General features: G+C 40.6%; 1 protein-coding gene across 2 annotated transcripts in view; it reads right to left on the reverse strand.

Moving 5' to 3' along the window:
• lrp1ab (low density lipoprotein receptor-related protein 1Ab) overlaps window positions 1-26152 on the reverse strand; it is a 117839-nt gene that overhangs the window by 84246 nt on the left and 7441 nt on the right. For both annotated transcript variants that reach the window (XM_060895021.1, XM_060895020.1), the window contains exon 2: window positions 9225-9347. In XM_060895021.1, coding sequence (XP_060751004.1) covers window positions 9225-9347 — 123 coding nt within the window. The remainder of the gene's footprint in view (window positions 1-9224; window positions 9348-26152) is intronic.

Genomic DNA, 26152 nt, shown 5'->3' on the forward strand with positions numbered 1-26152 from the left:
GCTTCCTGCTCTTGACTGACATGACAGGAAACTGATGTGTTCTGTGGTGTTGGAGGTGCTTTTCTGCTCAGCACGGCTGTAAAGAGGGTTTGTTTGCGGTATCGTCCTGTCTCTCGTCAATAAGGTGGAACAACTACATCTAAAGTTATATGGAAGGATGATTCCTAACTGATCCTCTGGGCATGTCCTGTTCTCTGGTTAGACGGTGTTTAAAAAAAAAAAAAAAAAAAAAAAAAGTGGCTGTTAAATAAATAGAATTATATATGTGTTGAGCCAGTAAAAGCACACACATTACACACCACAGGCATTGTGTGGACTCATTGTGTGAGACAAAACGTGATACTTTGCATAGCTTTAAAGGGTCTACACCAGTGTTGTTCTCGCTGTGTTCTACACTGAACTAGAAGAATCGGTATGCAAGCCTAAATCTCTGTTTGTGCTTGTGTGTGGTTCGCCTTCTCTTTGTTTTTCCAACCTCTCCCCACCTCTGTGTGTGTGTGTGTGTAGCTGCTGGCAGTGAGACAGGGAAAGCACAGCCCTGATCCAGCTCTTCAAGCACAACAAACTGATTTCAAAGCCCCCGCACTCCCTCCTCCCTTCTTTCCTCCATCCTTCCAGCTCTGCTTCATCACGACTGCTCCAGAACATTCTGGAAAGGCTGCGCAATCTCTGAGCGCGGTAGCATGATGGTGACTGTGTGTGTATGGGTGTGTGTGAGGAGACAATACATGGAACGTAATGCTAAACATAGGAGAGAGAGAGAGTGGGAGAGAGAGTGTGAGAGAGAGAGAAAGAAAGTGATACTTGAATCGAGATAGAGAGAGAGAGAGAGAAATAGAGAGAAAGAGAGTCTTGAATTAAATTGAATTTAGAGAGAGAAAGAGAAACAACCACCACACACACACTCGCACCCGCCACACACACACACCAGCCACACACACTGGCACCTGCCACACACACACACACTGGCACCTGCTACACACACACACACTCGCACCCGCCACACACACACACACTCGCACCCGCCACACACACACACTCGCACCCGCCACGCACCCGCCTCGCACCCGCCCCGCACCCGCCACCACACGCTCGCACCCGCCACCACACGCTCGCACCCACCACCACACGCTCGCACCCGCCACACACCCACACACGCTCGCACCCGCCACACACACACCTACACACAGCATATCAAAAGGAGAGTATAGGAGGAAGAGAGGGGAAAAGGTGGCATGATGGAGCTCACTCCACAGCTCATGTCTCTTTGAGCAACACGTCACACTTTCAACACTTTTCAGCTACAGGTTAACTGTAGTCCTCTTACTGGCTGCTACACCCTCATATCTAGCGTTTTGGACAACGGGTAATTTCTGCATGTGCCCTGTGATCTTCAAGAAAAGCCTTTTGTTATACAGACTACTGAGAAGATGTATAATCACAATAAAGCCCAATGCAATTGAATTATATGGGTGTAGCCCCATCATTTCAGCTAAATTCCAACCACAGGCTGAAAGAAAGGCACACAGGAGACAGGAAGTGCAATTCAACACATTTGCTTTGCTGCGATAAATCAAGATAACGGCCACTCTGTCTGTAATAACTAGGTAATGCAGTGTATCATTTAGCAAAACATTTTGAAGGACTCCAGATTAAGTGCATAAGCGGTTGTGAAGCCAGTGATGAATTCCCATGATGCTTCACCTACTAGAGTTCCAGGTTAAAGTTTTCACGATTTTCAGGATAAACTAGTCTTTAAAAAAAATAAAAATGACAGTATTAGTGGAGGATTTGGTGCTTATTGGTGATACTAGATGGGTTGGTTTGAGCATTATCTTCTAATCTACTGGGATATTCGCATGCAACCGTCTCTAGAGCTTAGACAAAATTTTGCAAGAAACAAAACCTAAATTAACCATCCCTTAGCTGTGCCGAACTCAAATCTGATCCATTGCATCCTCGCCATGATACAACCTTTTTTCTTTTTTCCCGAAAAGCTCTTTCGCTCTCTATCGACTCTCAGCGTGCAATGAAAGAACTCTTCAAAAACTAAGCAAGGATTTCATAATGCGCCTCGACAGGATGCAAATTCGTGAGCCTTGTTCCCAGTTTCCTAATTCTGCCTCACTCTCGGTTCACAATAGATCAAAACATGGGTGAAGGTGGGTTGCTGAGACAAAGATGTGCGCGGAGGAGTGTTTTGTTCACAGGCACGTGTTGCGGAGCGGGGGTGAGTGTGGTAAGGGTGGGAGACCACCTCTGAGAGCCATTGCCTCTTATAAAATATAAAATAGCTATAATTGTATTATCATCAAGAAAATGGAGGCAAAGAAGTTCTGCAAGCTCTGTATTATGGATAAACCAGACACTGAAGTGGGGACCTTCTGTGTCTATGATTTTATGTGCCTTATCCTGATCGGAGTTTCAGTACTCTCACAAAAGTCTATTAGCAAACACACCAAATTTGTCATTAAGTCACAAATAACCTCTCAATAACTTGTAAATATGAGATTGTGGGAACTTCCTTTTGGGCCAGTGATTATAGCCGACTCTGAATAAGCTCACTGTGTTAGCACTGTGTGCATACGTAGTGCAGGTTTTTTTTTAGCGGACATTTTTTTAAAAAGTGCCAAGCAAACTGCAAGCTCCTGAAACTTGAGGACAAAACGGTGTACAAAAGGAAAAGCCTGAAACCAGGAAGCTCGCTGCAGGAGCGCTGGATGATTAAAACCCTTTCCATGACACCTTGGCTCAGAAAAGCCACAAAACCAAACATCCAAAGGCTATGCCTCCTTACATGCAAGACTCGAACCAGCCTTTCCATTCGGCACTCCTGCGAGGTCCGTTAACATGTGCAGAGATCATGACTCGCTCACAGACGATCGATAATAAATCAGACCTTGCTATAATCCAGATCTGTTTTTAACCTGTGCACAAAATAGACTGCTACCTTTGACCAGACAAACAAAAGACAGAAGTAATCACCAATTCTATGTCGGATAGCCTTTTCACCACATAGAGCACCTTTTGCAGTAGAGAAATGATATTCCCTAGAGAGTGCACTACATTTTTCCCCATAGGGCAGGGTAAAGCCAGTGTACAACTGACTGCATTACACACAATGTATAATAATAATTCTTTTACATCTCGGATACAATGGATAGCATATTGAACAAATGTTCTATCCAAATGTAGATTAGTTGTTTTTCCTGATTGGAGCAACAAATGCGTTCACCCTTTTGTCAGGAAATGGTTGAACCATCCATACAGAGGGTAGTGTTGTAACCTCACGGCTGCAGCGTCACCACCCGGCCCTGAGCTCGGGATACTGCTGGTGTGAAGTTTGGCGTTTTTTTGCATTTTGAGTGGGTTTCCTGAAGGTTCTGCCATGTCCTCAAACATCTCACAAAATGTCAGTAGGTGGAATGGCCACTCCACATTAACGCTACATATAAATGTGTGTTTGCATGGTGCCTGGTGATAGGCTGGCATCACACTTGGATAGACTTGGGAATCCCTGAGACGATAAGGTTTCCACCTCATACTTCCAAGGTCGCCAATTAGATCCTGAGCTCGGGATACTACCAGTGTGAAGTTTGGGTTTTTTTTGCATTTTGAGTGGGTTTCCTGAAGGTTCTGGCATTTCCTCCAGCATCCCAAAAAATGCCAGTAGGTAGAATGGCGACTCTAAATTGCCCTTAGTTATGAAAGTGCCTGTGCATTGTGACCTGTGATGGATTGGCATTCCACCCCTGGCATTCCCTAGCATAGGCTTGGGAACCCCTGCGGACTTGTATAGAATGTGTGTAATATTTTTTGATTAATTGGTGTAATTATTGATTTGATCTTGCTACACCAAATCAAAAACACCTACACGTCATGACAGGAAAAAGAAAAAGAAAAACAAAGAGGTGTATTGTGTCTTTGCTCCAGATACGAGTTCTGTTAAAGATTAAAACTGCAATTGTACTGAGCCTCTGTAAGCTCTAGTGGAGAACCAGGTAACAGAACAGCTAGAGAGGCCATCAATCGGCAAAAGATAGGGAAATGAAAAGGTGAAGGACTTCTGTGGCAAGAAAAAAGAAAGATTGGTGCACAGTCTGTCTGCCCGACTATAGACGATACGACACAGACAGGAGTTCCAGAGGATAACAGATAGTGTAAGACAGTAGACAGTCGAAAGAAGAGGGAGTGGTGCCTGGCTGGCGTGAGAAACATCCGCCTCAGAGTGAGACATCACAGAGATTTGGCAAACCGTTGTTCTTTCCCTTGCTTTGCTTGGACATCAGTCAGAAAACTGGGCGATTATGATTACGAGTTATCCCACAGGGTTGACAAATTCTCGTATTGGATTGGTCAGAAAGGTGTAAGGTGACCCTAAATGTCCCTAAATCTTCAGATCCTAATTCAAAAACAGGACAACAAAAATTTAAGGAGTGTTTTGAAAATACACGTTTGTGTGCGTGTGTCTGTGTGTGTGATCAGTTCACCGAGGTGAAATCTATTATATAACTGATGGATATAACACACATACATCTAAGGTCTGTTAGTGCATCCAAACAGAGACTTGCCTCAGCACGTCTGTCAGCGGGTGTTATTAAAAACTACAAACTGTAGTAATAGTACACATATTCCTGCAAGCTGTAACGGCTCAGTGTCATGACTGCAAACGGCTTCGGGACAATGCGCTCGTTCTTTCACCTTCAATCGGCATCGGAACAGGAAAGAAGATTAATGAACGCTATGTTCACACGTACAGTGATTTTATCTCTGCAGGTCTCCAGTCGCTGTACTATGAAGTTCCTACTACTGGTTGCCATAATAATAACAACAGTTTCTTTCCACTTAACAACAAATCAGTGCTAAAATAAAGACGCTCAGAGCACCTGCTAGAGAATTACACGCATCTGTGTCTGAGGTGAGCACGCTCTTATATTTGAGACCCCTTTCCAGACCTCTAACGGTTCCTCTAAGGGAGAACGCTGCTATTCAGAAACAGCCTTTGGCCTTGTGCTGTTGTGCTCCATGGGAAATTTAAGAGCTCATTTAAGAACATTATTATCTGCAGGGTTGCCATGCTATTAAACGAGCCCGAAACACACATGCACTGACATCTGTAGCGTGTTTATGTCTACAGGTTAAAGAACAAACATAGCCGATCCCTTCCGCACACATAAAGCAAGATAATGCTGGACTCTGTGTATTACTGTGTATAACAATGTCAGAGTGCCAGAGGTTAGTGCAAAAGTGCAAAATACAACGAGCTAAATGCAAGTTTAGTTTCCCAGATGTTCTTATTAGCACAGATTTGAGAGAGAGAGAGAGAGAGAGAGAGAGAGAGAGAGAGAGAGACTGACTCATGAGTTTTTTGGCACATAAATAGTTTAAGATTGGGGGCATACACTTTTGCACACATACACACACACAAATGGATTTTCCCCAGTGGTAAGAAAGGGTAAGAAGGAAGGAGGAAGGTAGAAGTGTGTGTAATTGTAGTATAGGTGAGGTGCCTGTGTACAGGCGTGTAATTAAGAGCTAAGACGAGTCTCGCTACCACTCTAGTGTACCGGCTTACACACGTCCACCCTGAAACAAACATCAGAACTCCTTCATATACAGCTACTGTCACACAGCTACACCTGAGAGAGAGAGAGAGAGAGAGAAATCTCTCATCTCCTTCATTCTTCTTCCTTACACTCATCACTCTACTGCGCATTACACACTCAATAGAACGAAAGTGACAAGAAAGAAAGAAAGAAACAGAGAGAAAGAAAGAAAAAGAGAGAAAGAGAAAGAAAGAAAGAAAGAAAGAAAGAAAGAAAGAAAAAGAGAGAAAGAAAATTAAATACACACGGCAGACACAGACAGACACACACACAGAGAGAGAGAGAGTGTGAGTGACGTACTGTATCAGTGTGTGTTCATGCTGTATGTGTTTGGTGAATCAGTGTGTATAGAACTGCTCACACTACGGACTGACTACAATGTACACAACTAAATATTAGTACAACACAATCACACAACAGAAGAGCATAATGAAGGCTAAGCCACACGCACACGTGTGCAGTGGATATTCTGAAGCTGATGTGATGACTGTGGAGACACAAAGAGCTTCTCAGCGCTGGGAAACGTCCAGCTGAACAGCTGGATGTGCGCTAGGCTAAAATATCGTCTGCATGCTGTGGTGTGTTTGCTTTCACCGCTGCAGAGACAAAAGCCCAAAATTGAGAGTGCATACCTGTAGAGCTAAAGGACTGGAAACAGCACGAGCATCTGTGTGTGTGTGTGTGTGTGTGTGTGTGTCACAGCAACAACAAAACTCAGATATTATACAACAGCTGATATGGACTCATTTCCAGTAGCAGCACTGGTGCTGTTTTTGTACTTCAGGTCTGAAAACCTGTCACAGAGAATCAGAAAACGAAGGAGGAAAATTAGGGACAGGAACAGATCCTGGATAAATGAACGATACTGAGATAATGAAGAGGAAAGTTATTCAAACGAGCCACCAACACAAGAGAAAATATAACTTGTGTTTATAAATGTGTTTCAAACCACAAAATATACAACAAGCTAAATGTTAAAAATACACTGTTCTCCAATCTCTACCCAATACACCAATCTCCAGTCTACACCCAGAACACCAACCTCCACCCAATACACTGTTTTCCAACCTCCACCCAACAACCAGAACACCAACCTCCATCCAACACACTGTTCTCTGACCTCCACCCAATACACCCATCTCCAGTCTCCACCCAACACACCAATCTAATCGTATCCCTCACCTCACTTCACACACTTACACAACTCCAGTCCTCACACTCACTCTACATGAAACACAGAGTGAAAAAAGAAAACCTTTCTGAAACTCTTGACTGATTTACCAAACATTTCATATAATCAACAGTCGAAGGTCTGAAAGCAAACACAAAACGAGTAATATTGAAAGCAACCTGTCTATAAGAGTTACAAAACTGGAACAAGTTGCAGGTTCTACAAACTAATATGCAAACTGAGTACTAAATCCACACACTTGCATTATTAGACTGCAATCAGTTCCAGTAAACGTGTTTTATTTTCTTTACTTAGTACATTTTAATAATTGACTTCTGTTGTATTGACAGAAACGCTTCATTTTGTTTTTCACCTTTTTGTGGTTCTCATGGAAAAAATCACACACACACTGCACTGAATTTCAGTCTTCTTTAAAGTGAGCGCAAACAAAACAAAGTCAACCAGAGACATGACAACATCCTCGAAACCCGACATTGTAAATCAGAGTTTCTCAACGGGTTTTGCCTCAGGACCCACAGCTGTCATTCAACAAGTCATGAACCAAAAGCACTTACTGAAACATAACCTCTAATTTTAACAAAAAGAGCAAAACCGAAACTGAATGAAATGAACACGAGGACTTGAGTTTAATGAAACAGGAATAAATCTCAAAAAGCAAAACGGTTCCTTCATAAGCTTTGGGTAGCAAGTTAAGTATATACAATGACCCAAGAATGTGTGGAGTTTTTTTTTTTTTTGGTGATTTTGCTGCAGTTTTTGGACAGTTTACCAGTGAAGACACATAGGTAATGACTTTAGAGACCTGTACTCATGTGAATCAAAGACGGCTTTGACTGAATGTGTGTTATGTCACAAGAAGCGTCGTGATCCAAATCTGTGGTCATTTTAAATAGAAAAAGTTCCACTGAATAACTTTGCGATCTCAATCTCCCTGTAAAGACTGATTAGTGCTCTTGGATCTGGATAAGACCTTTGTGTGAAGACTCTCAGCGTGCTCTGTATAGAATAGCATGTGGTGTGGGTGTAGGAAGATGTCCCTGTGGTGCTCTTCAGTTCGGGGAAATAATTGTTGAATAATGATTGTTAAAGAAACTCTGAGGCAATGAAGAGGGTGATACGTTTAGAAATAGCTCATGGCTATTCAATTGTAGTCACAGTTCCAAAATGTGTCTGTGCGTTTCAGCCATTAACCCTTTTTACCAGCACGCTGGTGTTCGACCTTTCAGACCTTTTCAACCAGTAAAAACAAATGAATTTTTTTCTGCCCGCAAGGACTCATCAGTCCGGCTTTCGGTATGAGCCGTGTGTTTTTCCCCTCTGTTGATAAACTTACACGGAATTTTACTGGCTGAAGACAACGACTCAAAATTTAGTACTTGAAAAGTACTTGAGGCGTCTCAGAGAGCAGAAATGGGTTTGATATAATTTATTTTGACGATAGAAACATTTGTGTGGGCAAAAATGGTTTTTTTTTCTGGAACTTTGTGTCTTGTAGGTCACGTAAAAAAAAAAAAAAAGAAATACTTAAAATTCTTAAAGCCCTGAGTGTCTACTTTCATATGAGACATTAAGCACCACTGTGGAGTAAGACATGATATTCAATGCTAAACAAAATAGGTGGAAATTCCATTATTTTACTTCTAAAATAAAATAAAGTTAAGGGCTTCATCAGATCTAGTCAGTCTGGATGCCTGCTGTGGGCTGGTTTCTAGATGTTAACGAGTAATCACATAATAATTTCAGAAGCTGAGGGTAAACATGGTCATGTGATGGACCATAGATATGTCCGACTATGCTCTAAAAAGGAAAAAAAAAAAACATTTTTGGCTGCAACATCCACAAAACAACTAACTGGGCCGTTTGATATTAGCTAGAGACCATGCAGACCATCAACCCTGTCAGGATTATGATGCAGAGCCCCAGTGACTGACGTTAAAGGTGTTAGTTGTTTTCATTATGTCATATTAATAGAGTAAGCTGTCATCAGAAGTTTTGTTGATTGCCGTGACAATCACAGAGCTACTGAAAAGAAACGAGTGAAAAAATGTGTCAGTCAGTGGTACCAGGAACAAACTTGTTTTGCGGTTGATCAAGCATCATGTGTCAAATGTAACCGCAGATGGATGAAATCTACCAAGGTTCAAGCCGTAAAATATTGTAATTACTGGCAAACTGCAATAGTATAAAATGCATACAACACTAGGTGTGAAATAATATAAACAATCACACTGCTTGGTGTGGAGTAACGGTATCACTGCTTCACATTACACCACCGAGTCACTGCTGATTAGTTTCCTGAAGCAGCACACCATGGTCATAATCTTATCAAACAACAAAATACCATTTACTGAATGCTTAATTTTATATTTAATTTTTACTTGAAACTGCCACTGACAAGAGTTTTAAAAAGTGGACTGATTACTCACACATATCGGCAGCCTCGTCTGAGCCATCTGGACAGTCCTTTTCCCCATCGCAGCGCCAACCTTTAGAGATGCACGTCACCCCGTCCTTACATACAAACTGCTTGGGGCTGCAGGTCTTCGGGGCTGGAAACACAAAACGCAGACATTCAGATGCTAAAGACAGCTGTGCGATGAAAATATGAAAGCCAACTTATCAGTTGATCAGACACACACGTACACGGACGGAGGCGGTCGGGCGTATCAGCAATCGCTCTCTAACAAATCAGCATTTATATACGAGCACGATTAACTACAGAGCAGTGATGAGATATGGCTGTAACGAATAAGTTACACCAGCTTCATCATGTGTGAGCTGTTGTTTAGCGCTCTCTACTACTGCAATGCTATCTTTCACAATAAACAATAAAAAGATGAATAAAGATGTGAAAGAAGGATGATTTGATGTAGGCAGTGATAAGGAGCTGCTCTGCCAAGAGAACCGGAAATACAGCACCAAAAAATACAAAACAAAAACAAAGCTATTTATGCAGCCAGCAAACAATTGCTAACCCCTATTTGGGTATGACATGAAAAAATCTTTATTATTCTGGTTACACTTTCTTTGCCTCGACTCTCCCACACAAACTGATGAAAGATAAACTGGATTCAGGAATCTGCGGCTCATCGCGGCAGATAAATCCAATTTCCTTTCCAACTCTTATTGGCTGTAAACAACAGCTCTAATACAGTATATTTTGTAGAGAATCTCAGAGTATCAGAGCAAAATATTGGTGACGTCTCGCAGACGGGGAAAAAGAGAGACTCTACTTTTTAATTAGTTAACTAGTTAATTGTCTGTTGTGCCAGTGCTGAGTGCTCAAGTGTGATTGGTCAGACGGCATTGATTTATTTACTACTGCACTTTTATAGCATTTACGTCTTAATCACCCAAATGTAACACTGTCGTTATTGTGTAATTCCCATCGTCGTCAACATTCTCCTGACATTACACAAGATATCTGGTTTACGGTGTGATTAATACCACGTGAACTGATCGGTCTCCATCTACATCGGTGAATTTAAGAATTATGAAACCTGTTTCAATGAAGCTTATGAAACAACGAAATCAAAACTTTTTCTTAAATCTAACCAAAAACTTGTTTCCCACAGTGCATGCCTAATTAAGGTTTCATTCATTTCTTAGTAAATATAACATTTATTTTGGGGGAAAGAAGAAAAAATAATAATAACAACAATAAATAAATAAATAAATAAATAATAGTGCAAAAAGAAGAGCCTCATTTCTCTGAAACCAATTGATTTGATGGGCTCTTTGAAATAATTTATCGCTTCAGGGTTTGGAACACGCCTAAAAATGGCTGCCAAAGTTGCTTCTCTAATGTAGTTCTCATAATTTTAGAACAGACAAGTCACTGACACGCTGGAGAATCTGCTGTATCGGACAAAAGTGGTGAAGTAAGCTAATTTCTTTTGACAGAATTGTTACCACCTTAGACACGTATGAACTTGGGTATTATCTCTGCAGGTTTTCCTGCATATAGTAGACAGTATATCCGCCACTGTCCCGTCTTAGTCTCTACCAAGACTCAGGCTGCTGAAAACGACAAAGACTCAGGCTGCTGAAGACGACGGAAAACAAGACGAAGAACAAGACGAAGTACAAGACAAGCACAAAGCGACAGGAATAGAAGAAAAGAAAAAAAAAGGAATAGACAGAAGGAAAGGACGGAAGCAAGGAAGAGTTAAGGAAAGAAGGAAAGAAAGAAAGCTCTTCTGTGTTGTGTAAAATTTTAGCAGAGTCCACTTAAGTGCCATTTTGTTTATGACAACTGACCATACTGGCAAAACACACACACTTTCCTCAGGGGAGGACTAAATTCATTTACTTAATCCCTCTGTCTGGTTTAGATAAAGATCTGCCAGTAGACTAAGAACATTATATGCATTGTCTCCATAATTCTATATCGAGTATATTTACACAGGTATACATGTAAAAATTTCATTAGCAAACTACTGAGCTTCTTCTATGCGGGTGCCAATACTTTCACAAGTACAGTGCGAAAACTGTGATGAATATGGATTATGGAAGATTTCACACAATTCCCTTATATGTTTAAAAGAAATAGATAAATAAGTGCTTGCAAACATAGTACAAAGTACAGTTTAAAAAAACACGCTGATGGTTTTATCTTGGTATAAATATAACCTAATAAATAGCATTAAATAAGAGTAATAAAATTTGAGGCGAGATGAGCAGACAGGCTGAGTGATTGCTTGAGGGAATTCACTTTTCATGCAGAGCCGTAATATCCCTAATTCCTCCTCGATTGTAGCATCTTTGCGGTTTCCAAAACGGAGCAATTGTAAATGCTATAAGCTCTATTAACAACACAAAGTAGCTCTATGTCAGGTCTGGACAGACAACACACCCCGCAATCCATCTTAACGAGCTGAATTGCTTTCCTCGTTGTCTAGCTGCTGCGTTCTCTCTGCTCCGTTCCCAATGACTTTGCATAAAATAAAAACCAAAACGAAAACATAGCGGAGTCTATATTTATACTCCGCCCAGACGGGAGCACAAGAGAGACCGCAAATTCCTGCCGTGCAAGCTGCGGAGTCGGGGGGCTGACAAGGTCTAGGGCCGTTTTTTTTCCCCTCACACCGCAAGTGCACCGAGATCTAATTTGGATGCCATGGCGCTGTTTTCTGATGGCTGTGAGCCAAATCGTGGGCAACTTTGCATAGGTGCAAAATTAGGGGGAGAAGTCTGTGTGTGTGTGTGTGTGTGTGTTTGTGAACTTAATCATTCTGGCACATATGAGACGCAGGAGCGAGGCCAGGGACGAACTGAAGAAGGGCTTTATTTGTCGCTCTGGGACTGCGACCAACGAGAAACATCAGGAGCATTTCAATAGAGGCAGTCAGGCAAACTCTTCACAAGCACCTAGCTGCTAAGCCACAGTACATCATTACTGAGATCCCACAGGTCTGCTAGAACAACAGGCAGTTGTTAACGAATAATAAGACAGAACAGAAAATAAAACACCAAAGGAAGGAAATATTCATATATATATATACCAGGGGCTCTGAACAACATCGGTCAGTAAGTACAGGTCCTTCGCGGACAAATGAGTAGCCGAGGCTATTAGTTTGTCTTTGGTTCTTTTTTAAATTTGTAGTTTCTTTGCAGAAGCAAAAATAAACCCAACTCCTATGTGACTTCCACAAATGTTTTAATTTGATTTGTAGCTAGGATAAACTTTGCTAATGAACTAGCAAGGTTCACACTGGTGTAATGCACCTTAACACGTTTTTTTTTTTTTTAACCCAGAGTAATTAGAATCTTTTACACGCCATATGAATGGTGACGCATTGAAAATAGTGAAGCTACATGATAGTATATTTGTTCAGTAGTCAAAAAACAAAAATTCCCCAACTCAGGAAAGTTTAAACCTCCTTGTTTCTTGGCCTTTGAGGAAACGTGTTTAACGCGGCTAATAACTAAGGCCAGAACAGGAACCAATTTGTCTCTTGGATGTTCCACAACATTAAATCTAACTAAACACAGTTAAAAGCATGGTGTGTCTTTTATTTATTCATTAAACATTATAATCACTGGCAAACTGCTGGTATACAAAAATAATGCACTCCATGGGGGAAGCGGGACTCCACTCGCTTGTCAGACTAGCAAAAACATTTATAATTAGTCGCCTCCTTTTCTACATTTATAGAACCGCTTTATATTATAGAACCCTCTGTTGAGAATCGCTTCCACAAAAAGAGGGCATTTCCAAATGAAGCAAAGTCTAAAGAAAAGCTACTTCATTACCTTCACCCACAGCCCTGGGCTAGCCTGATTGATATTCTTCAACATATTGGAAATGATTCACATTTGAGTTTTATTTGTTGAGGCGAATCCTGAGGCATCTACAGATGTACCAGCTCCGGGTAGATTCTGTTTCATGAGGATTCGTGCATTCAAAGAGAAGATGCCAACTACATATGGTCTTTGAGGACAACAACCTCCTAATCAATACACAATTGTCAGACTGTATATGAGTGTAGAAAGAACATTATTCTTAATAACATTCTCTGGTGTTTATAACCATTTATAAAAATCACACCCTCCAGTGTCACCCAAATGAGGATGAGGTTCCCTTTTGAGTCTGGTTGAGCCTCTCAAGGTTTCTTCCTCTTCCATCTAAGGGAGTTTTTCATCATCACAATCGCCTCAGTCACCTTAGGCTTGCTCATTGGGGATAAATACAAACACATTTAAATACAAAAAATAATTATTACTATTATTAATCTTAAACTTTTATATAATTTTAAACTTTGTAATTTTGATCTTTGTATAGTATTAATCTTTATTCTATTTCTTAATATAACACAATTGCTTATGTTCTGTAGAGCTGCTTTGAGACAATGCCTATGGTTAAAAGCACTATACAAATAAATAAATAGCCTACAGGATTACAAGTACCCAAATATCAAATTATAATTTCTCTCATCTGAATGAGTGTGTGTGTGTGTGCCCTGCGATGGGTTGGCACTCCGTCCAGGGTGTATCCTGCTTTGATGCCCGATGACGCCTGAGATAGGCACAGGCTCCCCGTGACCCAAGGTAGTTCGGATAAGCAGTAGAAAATGAGTGAGTGAGTGAATTTCTCTCATCTAGGTAAAATGGCTAATTGTTTTATCCCTGCGGTGAACACATCAATAGAGATGTAGATTAACCGATGCAGCGCAGTAGTACAGTGGGCGAAAGAAAAAAAATCCTGATCCAGAAAAACACAGAGTCTAGACCCAATCTGTAGAATCTGCCATAATATTTGTCCAAGGCATACCTGGACGGCAGAAGCCACTTCGCATTTCTGCTCCGATCAGTCACAGTAGACTAGGCTGAAAATATCTTGGAATGGAAAGTTAACACAGGGTTCAAAATTCAAATATAGCGACAGACGGTTTTGTCATCTAAGCTTAGGGACAAGGGAACTTTACGGTCAGACAACAAATTCATCAGTTGTCAAATAATAATGAATATAAAATAAATATAAATCACAATTACAAATACTCTTATGAATTATGAATTGCTCGCTCTATGTCAAATACATGGATTTAATGTAGTAAAATGTTAAATCAACTGGCTTGAATGATCGAGTCTGAGGTTTCTTTAGCTCACACATGTAATTAAAGGTTCGGCACACAAAAATGGAAGAGAAACATAAAAAAAAGTTTCTCATTCAGAACAGAACAAATATAGCAAATATAGTCAAAAAAAAGAAAAAAATATAGGGAAAACAATAGTAGCTAGACAACAACAACTGACAAACTACAACTTTTGTCTTTACTTAAACAGGTTTAAGTAATGACAAATGGTGACTGACTAACCAGACACCATCAGATGATTATTTAATAAATACTCAACACCAATTGGCCAGATAACTAACAGAAAATGATCTGACAAGGCTTTTGGAAAGGATTTAAATAATAGATTTTGCTAATCTTCGCTGCTATTTTTAGCCAGGTAGCTAAACACACTAACCTGAAAGGAATCTCTGAGGGGATTTTAAAGTAATTAGAAATGTTGCTAAATCTTCACAGCTATTGTTAGCCAGAAAGCTAACATAACATGTAACAACATAACATAAACTAACCTGACAAGGGTTTCTGACCGGATTTTGAAGTATTTAAAAAAAATGTTGCAAAGCTTTACAACTATTATTACCCAGCTAGCTAACATGACCCAACCTGATAAACCAGAGAAAAATCTTTATTCATAAATCTTTATGGCCAGATAGTTACTAAGAGCTACCCTGACAGGATATTTGAGCCATATTCATAAAAGTTTATAATCTTTCTTTATCTCTCTCTCAGTGGATGTAAATTTCATTTTAGTATTGAAACTAAACTTCATGCTTTTCCAAAAAAATTTAAAAGTCTAGCTAGCTAGCTAGCTAGCTAGATGACTACTTCACTGTAGCACTTCTGTGAATAATACGGGTACACTAAACTGCAACTAAAGTAACAAGAAGCTTAACATCTAAAAGTCTAAACGCATGTCAATAAATCCAAAGTAATCAGGTTCATTTCTTATAGTCATGCAGTTACTCAGGTTTTTATGTCTGTTGCAGAACTGCGGCAATAAAGCAATACTAGTCATCAAAATACTTTGTCAAAGTAACACTAAAGAGGTCAAGAGTTGATCCACCTAAAAGTCAAAGTCTACAGAATTCCCAAGTTAAAAAGACTTTCTTTTGATTAAACATACCACAAATATCTTACACAGTTAACGAAAGGATAAAAGACAAATCTCCAGACAGGATGTGGTCAAGAAAAACAGCAAAGCCACATGGGTGACTCTGGTGAACGACCTCCTCAAAAAACCCCATCAGCAAAGTCCCTGCATCTTCCCTAGTTTTAAGAGCAGAGAGAATAGAGACTGTGAAGCCAGCTAGGCCCAGACCTGACCCACTTTCAGCCTCTGACTACCCCAAAACACACACAAAAAAAAAAAAACACCCCAGACCACTCCACTAAATCAGGACCAGACCACCGCTGCACATTCCAGCACCTCTTAATTGATTTCATCTGCGATCTAGTAGTCTTTTGGTCATAAAGCAGAGCGAAGGCCTTTTCTTTCCTTTAGAACCAACTATGGAATTTAAAGACATAGAGCCAAAGTTTTTTCTGGAATGGCACTTATATCAATAATGAATTTGAAACTATACCAATTGCAAGAACCCCACTGAATAATCTAGAACGTTCCAAGCAGCCGTCTGTACAATATATAAAAGGTCTGTGTTAAGGGAAGCCGAAATCAGACCATAAACCTGGAAGGTTAACAATTCTCGGGTGAAGTTGGGGATGGCTTTGATGCAGGACAGCTGTGTTTAAATCCAAGCGCACAGAAGTGGCAGGAGCTGGCAGGAAGAGCAGCGCTGGAGAGCTGGATCTCATCATGAAGCACTCGTCTCCTCCTCTACTCTTCTCCTCAGCAGGAGGAATGTCTGCCTGCCACATCGGGCCTGCGGTCCGACCCTGCCAGCCAGAGCCGGGCTGTAATTTAGGCCACTCAAGTCAAATTTCAGAACGATCTTCTCATTGTCCCACTCGAACGCTCCTTCGTGTGAGAGGAATCTGACTTCAGAAAGCAACAATTAAAACTCAGAGAAAAACGAAAGGAGAAAGAAAGAAAAAAAGGAGAAAGAAAGCAGACAGCATGGTTGTATTTTGCTGTGTGCAATCACCAACAGTGATGTGAACAGCAGTCCGTTTCCAAAAAAAAAATCATAAAATAAAACAAGGATGGAATGAAAAGAACAGAATAAATGATGAAAAAACTGAAAATAAGTCATGGCAGTTGCGAAGCAAAACTGAATTACTGATTCCAAGTAAAACACACATACTGTATAATACTGATGAAGCGAAGCAATTCAAATTAATTGTTAACTCTCATCAGACTAAATTGTGAAAATATATACACACTACATATTAATTAATTTGTGTTCTATAAATCACTGAAATGGTAGGTTTTTTTTTTAAACGTATGTAAGGAGTCTCCAATGTCATGATCAAGAAACCGTTTCTAGCTGCTAGAACATAAGTAATATGAAGAACCAATTTGATTTGCAGATGTATGACTTTTTGCAATTTAATCAATAAAAAAAAAAAAAAAAAAAAATTACAAAGAATCAACAAATTGCTCTGGCATTTTAAGGAATAACCACCACCCTGATGTTCATACTTTTCTAATAGCACTGCTCCATCTTGCTTTATTTTTTACTTAATAAATATTGAATTCTGTCTCAATTATTTATAAGGGCATACTTAAAAACTGAAAGTGTTACTTAGCTCTATCCAGACAAATAAGTTCAGTGCAGAAATGTGTGTCGATAACGTGATCAAGGATCTGTGGGCCTTTTAGAAACCTGTTGTTGTCATGCACTGTGGTAAAAGAGCATTAAAGAATGTTACAGTTAAAATTACAGCTGTCAAAACACCCGCTGCACATTCATACCCACCGACACAAATGTGCTGACTAACATACGTGCATCATCCCTTTTGTTCCGTGAACATACACCGTCTCGACGTGTTTGTTTTGGTGAGGTCTTTTCAGCATAAAAAACCCAAATGAAGCACAAATTGACAAATACAGAATCTGTACAAGTGCAACAATACTGTATATGAAACACACATCAGTTTTCTGCAGGACATGATACTCCTCAAGCTGCCACTAATCACACGAAAAGATTTATCCAATGAGTTTTGGCCCGCATGTGTGACCAAAGACCATATGAGTGCAATATTTTACCTGCGGTTCAATCTATTGCTTCAATAATATAATAGTGCCAATAATATTTAGCAGCGATAATTCACTTTCTTCCTTCTTTGGATAATGGCTTGCTGAATATTTTCGCTGCAAAACCCATTTCTGATAATACAACTTTGGGAATAAAGTGTTGATATTAGGATAATAGAACTAATAAGTCAGGAATAAAAGATATATTATTAGGCGTAAGGGGGAAACATAAGATTGCGTCAGTCATCTCCGTCTCGGCTTTGAGCGAAATCCAGATCAAACGTCACCAAAATAAATCCTCCACATTTCTACGTGCAATTAGCTCCATTTTGCTGTCAGAATATTAGAATTGCTTTTTGAATGTTATATTTAACAAAAGGCCGAAATTCATGCTCGAATTTAATTCCTTAGGTTCAGTATGAACACATCCACAAACATTAATTTACTCGAGAGCTCGCGCTACAGAATAAAATAGACGAGTTGGCTAATAAAGCATTATTCCCTGTGATTTCAGTGGTACTTAATGATAGTTTTACTCTTCACTTCTTTACAAACACATCACACACTTCAGGTCACCCCACAGGTTTTTAGTTATTCACGTCTGGGCTCTGGCTAGATCATTAAAAATCTTTGATCTTTTGGTTAAGCCGTTCCTTTGTCGATTCGGATGTGTGCTTTGAGTCACTACTGTAATTCCTTTTCATCTTCAGACACCTTTTGCACTAAAACGGACTGGTATTTACAGCTATTCAGGATTTGATAAAAGCTCCTGTTCTAGAAGAGGGAAACGAGCCCTAAAGCATGGTGCTACCACCACCATGCTGTGCTGTGGCTATGGTGTTCTTTGTGATGAGCTTTTTTCTTTTGTACCGAACATACTTTTTGGAATTATGTAATTGGGCTCATTTGACAATACATTGCCACGTTATCTGAGGTGATTTCGTGTGAAAGGGCTTCCGTCGAGCCGCCCTACCCCATAGTCTAGACATGTGAAGAATACAAGAGACTGCAGTCACATGAAGAGAGTAAATCAGAACTAGTTAGATATTCCTGCAGCTCATTTAACATTGTTGTGCATGAGTGTACACGATAAGCCCAAAAGTAAGCGGACACCTGACCATCAAATTTAACCATTTACATTTACAGCACTTGGCAGACGTTCATATCTAGAGCAACTTACAGAATTGCTTCTGTAAGTCGGTCTCAGTCAGCACATCAATACTGGTTCACTGGGTCACAGCCTAAGAATACCGTCAGTCTAAATCTCTATTGGGATGTGATACAGCAAAAGAAGCACACAGAAGAAGTAGTGCTAAGAACTTCAGGAAGAGAAAGGTCATATGAAGGCAGCCAAAGACTGGAAGATCAAGCCACCAGCAATGGGATTGCATACCTTTCCTTCCTTTTACTCCGAGACAGTTGGACCACTCGAGCAGTGCTTGAGACCTGGCGTGAGGGTGGTGCAGTGCGGCGAGTGAGAAGAGCTTTGAGGTAAGTTTGCACTTTAAATCTGACGCAGGCTGCTACAGGAAGCCAGTGGAAGGAGTTGAGCAATGGGGTGATTGAGTAGAACTTAGTAAGTCTGAAAACAAGTCATGCAGCTGCAATCTAGATCAGCTGCAGAGGTCAAATCTCTGACCTCAATATGACAAAGGACTGAACAAGCACCTGAGTGACCCATGAGTGTTTCTTCCCCAAACTGCTACAACAAACACACAATTGTCTAGAATATCTCTTTATGGTAAACCTTTACAGTTTCTCTTTGCAGGCCCCAATTATGCCTTAACCAGGACAAGGTTCGAGGGTTCATATTCATCAACCCCTGAGGACACATGACATATTCAAAGTGAGTGATGAATCGGCTTCAGCTGCATAGAAGCTACCTCCTGCCCATCATTTTTTGTACACATTACATACATACACCAGGGCACAATAATCCATGAAATTCATCTGATTTACAGAAAAGTAGAGCTAGTAAAACAGCCAGCAGTTAGTCTAAACTTAGATAGGAATAACAGTTTCCGCAGAGGAATGGATGAAATATGGTTATTTCGCAATTTTTCCTTTTAATAGTATCATAAAGATGTAAATAGCAACACACAATTGTTGAACTTTTATTTGCGTTCATTTTATTCATTCTTTCCAACTTCATCTTCAGAGGTTAAAATCTAATTACAGCTTTTATTCCTTTTGGAACTTGTTCACTCTGGCTGTAAACTAATTTAGTTTTAATTAAAGATTGATGTATGACTAAAGAAAAGTTCCTATCCATTAACCCCTACCCTGTTGCAGCTCCAAGGTGCGTGGATAGGAAATTATATAATAATCTTCAAAAAATGTCTAACAATGTGCACTTGGCTACCAGTTGCATTTAGGATCCATTACAAAATCCTCCTTCTACCATTTAAAGCCATAGTCTTATAATCCTGAGCTTCTCCATCCTTTAATTCCAACACAGACTCTCGGTTAGATGCGTCTGCTTCTTCTTAGACCGTTTGCAGTCCCCTAATGAAAACTGGAATTTACTCCCACAGAACCTTCCACATCAGCTCGATCTCAACATTTGGACTTTAACCACATGGATTTCTTCAGTACTTTGGCTCTACCCTGAATATCATTCCTCTTTTGTTTGTTTTAGTCTCTGCTATCATTTTTGCCCTTGTCTGCATGAATTGATCTGCTTGTGTTTGGCAGGTTTTTTTTTTTTTGTAAAGCGTCCTTAAGCTGTTAAAAAGCTCTACCTGGGACCTGGAGTCTATCCCAGGAGACTTGAGGCACAAGGCAGGGTTCGCCTTGGGAAGGATGCCAGTCTATCACAGGGTGCAAACACACATACCCAGCCATTCACACACTACAGACAGTTTAGAGTTACCAATCAGCCTACAACACGTCTTTAGTCTGGGGAAGAAAACCGGGGTACGAGGAGAAACCCCCGATGCATGAGGAGAACATTCAAACTCAACAGACACATGGAGGAGGCAGAAATCGAACCTCCAACCATGTAGGTGTGAGGCAAAACATGCTAACCGCTAAGCTATTATTATATTCTGTGTTTCCAATTTTGTGCTCATTAACTTTTATTTGTTAAAATGCTCCAATACCAAACTCCATGCAATACTCCATGCAAGTGACGCAAGTATGGTGTACGTTGTGATATAATATTTTGTGTATCTATCTCGCCATTATTGAAAAACTATAGCAAAATACTTTGTGAGATTTTCAAGAGGGAGAACGCTGATATAGACAACCAAGGAAACTGTCGTTGGATTCGGAGCTTGTGTTAAGTAACCTGAATGAATTTGGCTCTATTTCATAAAAGAATATTTCAAAGTAAAAGCTGTATGTTGGGTACAAGGATTATATAAAACTACTTGTGTGGTACTATATAAACAAGCAGCTCTGCACCACTAACATCTGGAACGCCAAGCTTCATGGCCTGTTTTCCCCCAATGACCAAATCCAGAAACAGACATGCCAGACACGAGCGCATCTTGCCTCGCTTCATCACAGTGCAAAAACTTCTTCAAAGGCTTCAGGTGTTTTAAAGCCTTAATGAGACCTGCATTTTGCTGGAGTCGGCTAAGTTACAGTGGCTCATTAGTAGGGGATCAAAGCCTCCTGTGGGCCCTGGAAAGGGGCACTTACAAATGTCGCACACATTCGTGGCCTTCGGTGTCCTTTAACGGAAACAGCAATGAGATCTAGACGTGAAAAAGATCGTGCGCGTTTTTGCGAGTCTGGACACGCCCTGTTGTGTGGCTTAATCGTGCTTGTCGTGAATGTTTATTTAGCTCATCATTAGAAAAGAAAAGCCTGATTAACTGAAAGAGGGGATTCATTTCTGAGCACAACACATATGACAGGTTTAACAAATACTGTCTGGATTTGTTAAGTAGCTGTACCGGGGTGTGGCCTAAAACCAGACGAACCGTATAAACTCTGTCACTTGAAACAGTGAACGATTGGATGAGTGAATGAATGCTGTCAAATGGTAACATGATAATGAATGTTGTTGGTGTTTGTATCTACTGCAAGCTTCATATCTGAACTCTTGTTTGCACCAAGACAAAAATAAAAACTGAATGCTGTGGGAACATTTGTGGCAAGCTTTCTTGCCACAAAAAAAAAAAAGAGAGAGAAAAGAATAGTACACATCCTACTCATATTCGGATTATTCAGATCTCTCTCACTCACACACACCTGTCCATTCCAAATACTGTATTCATTAAAAGGTCAATCATGATCACATGGACTTCCACACAGAGCATCCTTAAGAAGAATCTGTGAATACAATTACAGAATAAATAAACAAATAAAAAACACAAATTGCTCTCCATTGTTGGTGTTTCCAGCATCATCCTGGACCCACAAGACTTTAGGAGGTCTGAGCTTGGACTAATAAACAAAGCAGACCCAAGCCTGACCAGCAGTAACAGGAGGTTTTTTTTCTCTCCAGCTGGTGGAGCAGCCCAGACATGGATCTTTGGAAACTGTTCAAGAGGATAACGATGGCCAGAGCACACCTGCTTTCTCTCTGATGCTGGTCATCTCTTTGCCTGAAACGACAGCTTAATGAGGGATACAAAGCAGCCGTGCACTGCATCTAAGCATTACTGAAGAGTTACATGTTACTGCCGAGAGCGGGTAATTGCCGTATTGAGAGGATTGTCAATTACCTCCCGGGGGTTTTATCGTCTGGATTACTACGGCGTGTCATAGCTGACCCCTTGGAATTCCACCACAGGTTTGTCTTTACCATTTGTGGCTGCATGCCATCGTACAGCCTCTTACTGCTCAGGATCAGAGGATGTTTCAGTGATGTGTAGTTATAGTACATGGTGTTTTTCTGAAGCTCCGTGAAATCTTATCATCCAAACGAGTGTTGTTTCAAGTGGTGTGACTAAGATGCAAGCTAACAGGAAGCGTTACGGTCAAGAATCGTGTCCTTGGTTGTAGAGGTTCAGGAGCAAACGAGAACACCGCCTTCATGTTACCGCAATCTAAATAAGCCTCGACTCGGGTGCAGAGTTCACGTTTAAGACAGTGAGCAAACCTGGGGAGGGGATTGAGGGGGAAGAGAGATGAAAAGACAGAGGGAACAAATGCCGTGATGGAGAATGGATTCGAGTGTTCACGAGTCTGTGTGAGATGCCGAGCAAACACAACATACGGTCGAGTTGGAACGGAAGAAAGGAAACAAAACCTATTAGTGGCACAACTTGACACGGTCTTTAAAACGTGTTTATATTTGACACCAAACAGTTTGCAGCACCCATCTGAACTCGCCACTTAGCACACACTCAGAGATGGAAACTCTTCAGAAGAGGTGTGTCCAGAGCCTACATGTTTCCTTCCACTGCCACATCAACACCACCCACCTTCCTCTGTCTAACACCATGTAACAATCTGCCCCCCCTTTGCCCTCGCCTCTGTGACGGGGTAAACACTGAATCAGTGGGCAGAAAACACCAATTATGGCGAGTCCTGCCTACTACCATCAACAAACAGCCTTTCATTGGTAGTAGTCGCGCTCACCGACGAGAAGCCCGGCTGAAAGACATGCATTTCTTTTTTCTTTTTTTACGTTAATCCCCCAGTCTGCTTTAAATGAAAGATGGGAAATACAGAAAAGCTCCAAGGTGTGGCGGCACAGGTTCCTGCTTCCAAACACTGTAATGATATCGCCCGTGTGTCATAAACAAACAGAAGACCGGATTCTCCATTCAAGCCAGGATTTCAGCAAAAAGACACTACAGTTATACCACAGCCATCTGGTTCACATTTATCTGGCAAGTTTATTGCCTGCTTTTTGTTATTTCCTCGGGTTATTACTCAAAAGATCACCAGTCATTCTAGAGACGCTTGCACGAGATGGAATGCGTGTCTTAATACTCTGCAGCGATTACTCTAATTGACATTAGCTCTTGAGTAACACATCCAGTGACGCGAGTGGTGCAGTGTTTACTCGTAATAAAAGGTCACGTCCGAAACAGGGAGCAAATATTTTAAAAAATTTTGGAGGTACAAACATTTTCAAGCAAACTACGAATAAGAATCCGTTGCTAAAAGTGTGTGGACCTGGCAATTACAGCCAAACATGCGTTCTGAACAGATTTACCCCCCTTTGTTATTTGCAGAACTTCATTTTCGAGAAGACTTTCCACTAAATTGAAGCGGGGCTTTGGGGATTACTTTGCTTAGCCATTAGTAAGGTCAGGCGCTGGTGTTGATGAGGAGGCTTGGGGTGCAGTCGGCATTCCAGTTCATAAAACAAACAAATGTGTTCGGTGTGGTTGAGGTCAGGACATTGGATTTCTTCCACACCAGCCTTCTTAGTTCCAGTGATCTTCATGCTACAGGATCCAAAGGCATGCTAGACAATTGTGAGCTTTGTGACAACAATCTATGTGGAGAAGGTCGCCTCACGTTGCATGAGAATCTGACAAGCATCTTTATTCTGTCTAGATGTATTTAATTGTAGCATAGTAAGCAAGAGTTATATAAAGGCTTTACTTTGGTTTCCACAAACCAACGAACGTGTCCTGATCCTGAAATGATTTGTCCGCCATCTGTGCTAAAGGGTCCGCCAATTAAACGTTGTTCCACCACAACATCCGTCTCGCTCTCTGTATACTGCACTAGCTGGTGGGAGTCGGAAACGTTAGCTACATTTATAGAAACGTGATGCGTCATAGCACTGTGACGCATTCGAGTTATCTTTAAATCTAACTACACAACCAACAAAAAACATGAAGAATAGGGTTTGTTCTTTGTCCTGGATGTTGAATACCATTTCAAATAATCAATTAATAGTATGAACGTGAAATCTGCTTGTACCAGACATGTGGGATACTGCGACAGCATGTCAAACTGTATGGTAAATCATACCGCTTAGAGCTTAGAGCCATTTTACTGAAAATTAAAACTGAAACCATTTATTAAATAGGACTAGACAAAGGCACAAAGTGTTTTTCAGAAACGGTTCATTGACCTCTCCAAGACTTTTACATTCACAGAAACCTTTTCTGGCCTTCAGAAATTATTCCACTTCCCTAGAAGCCTGCATGTTACGACAAAACTTCTCCTTTCTCCCTTCCGAGTTAAATTGCCAAACCTCATAATTCCTTATCATCTCTTGCGCTATCTTGGCTATAGCGGTGCCGCAATCTCTTAATGAATCACCATCAGCTGGATGCTGTGAAGGACTCTGTCCATTTGTCTTATACTGACAGGAGGCAGAACTGTGGTATGACCTGCTGTTCAACTTGTCAGCATGATGAGAATCAGCCTCCTGACTGACCACAATGAAGTTGTTGACTAAAAGTATTCCTGAAAATGACGCAACAAGGTTTTTGCAAGACAGTTCTTGGAAAGGTTTCTGCAAAAAAAAAGAAAGTAAGAAAAGAAAAAAGAAACTTTTGGCATCCCAGTGATCGGCATTATGTTACTGCTAAAACGCTTTACGGAACCAGACCAAGAAAAGGAAACGTTATTAGATATATATTTAACAAAAAGAATGGAAAGGTGCGACACCACCACAGCTCCTTTGCTACCAGTTATGGTTTCCTGTAAAGAATCGATCAATCGTATTTTGCTAGACTGGTTTGTACTAGGGGTGTGCACGGATAGTCGAACATTCGGTCTGCTGTAATTATTCGATAAATAAAAATGCTATTCGAATTTCGACTATATTTTTTGCGCCGATGCAGCCGCCGCCACCAACGATGAAGAGGATGCGGCAATGCCCACTCGTCGGAAAAGGCTGAGCCAGTTCTTCGGCGATGATTACAGAGAATCCAGCCGAGAGGGAACAGTTCTTGCTGGAGCCATGTATTCCACCAGATGAGGATCCCATTCAGGGGTGGAACGAAAACACGAAGCGCTTCACAAAACTTAGTCGCTTAGCACACCGTTACTTGTGTGTCCCGGCAACTTCTGTGCCGTCAAAGCGCGTTTTCTCCGCAGCCGGCCTTATTAACAGACTAAGGAGCCGACTTTCCCCCGATCATGTTGACATGCTTGTGTTCCTTAACAAGAACATGTAAAACAATAGAAAGAAAGCAAAAAAGATTTGCTGACAGTTTAAAAGGTTCAAAGTTAAATGTAGCCTAGGCTACGTTCTGTACAATAGCCTAACTGCTGCAGGCGGTTTTATTTACGTTTTTTTTTGTTCACTTTTTTGCTTTTGCTCTGTACTTTTTTGTTTGTTTGCACACATTGTTAAAGGTTTTCAGCTACAAAACACGATGTAGCGTAATGTTTAAGCTTATTGTGTATAAGCTTGTTCAAAAATGACGGAAACAATAAATGTTCTGTCTCATTAAACTTAATTTAAATAAACGAATATTCGAATATTCATTTTTTGTGAGCTCAAATATTCGAATGTGATATTTGCAGAAAACGCCCATCCCTAGTTTGTACAAGTTTAGGAAGAAAACAGATTTCCTTAGGGGTCAACGAAAATGGGTTATGAATCTGGAAAAGGGAATTTATCTTGTCTTATTTAATAGGGAAGTATTTCTTCTGAACATCATGTTTATGGACTTGCAAGTCTATTATTTTTCTACCTCTGTGACATTGCCAAATCCTTATCCAAATCACTGGTTCCAAATCTCCAAATCTAGCA

The sequence above is a fragment of the Tachysurus vachellii genome, chromosome 19 (assembly GCF_030014155.1).
Source record: "Tachysurus vachellii isolate PV-2020 chromosome 19, HZAU_Pvac_v1, whole genome shotgun sequence".
NCBI classification, from domain to species: Eukaryota; Metazoa; Chordata; class Actinopteri; order Siluriformes; family Bagridae; genus Tachysurus; species Tachysurus vachellii.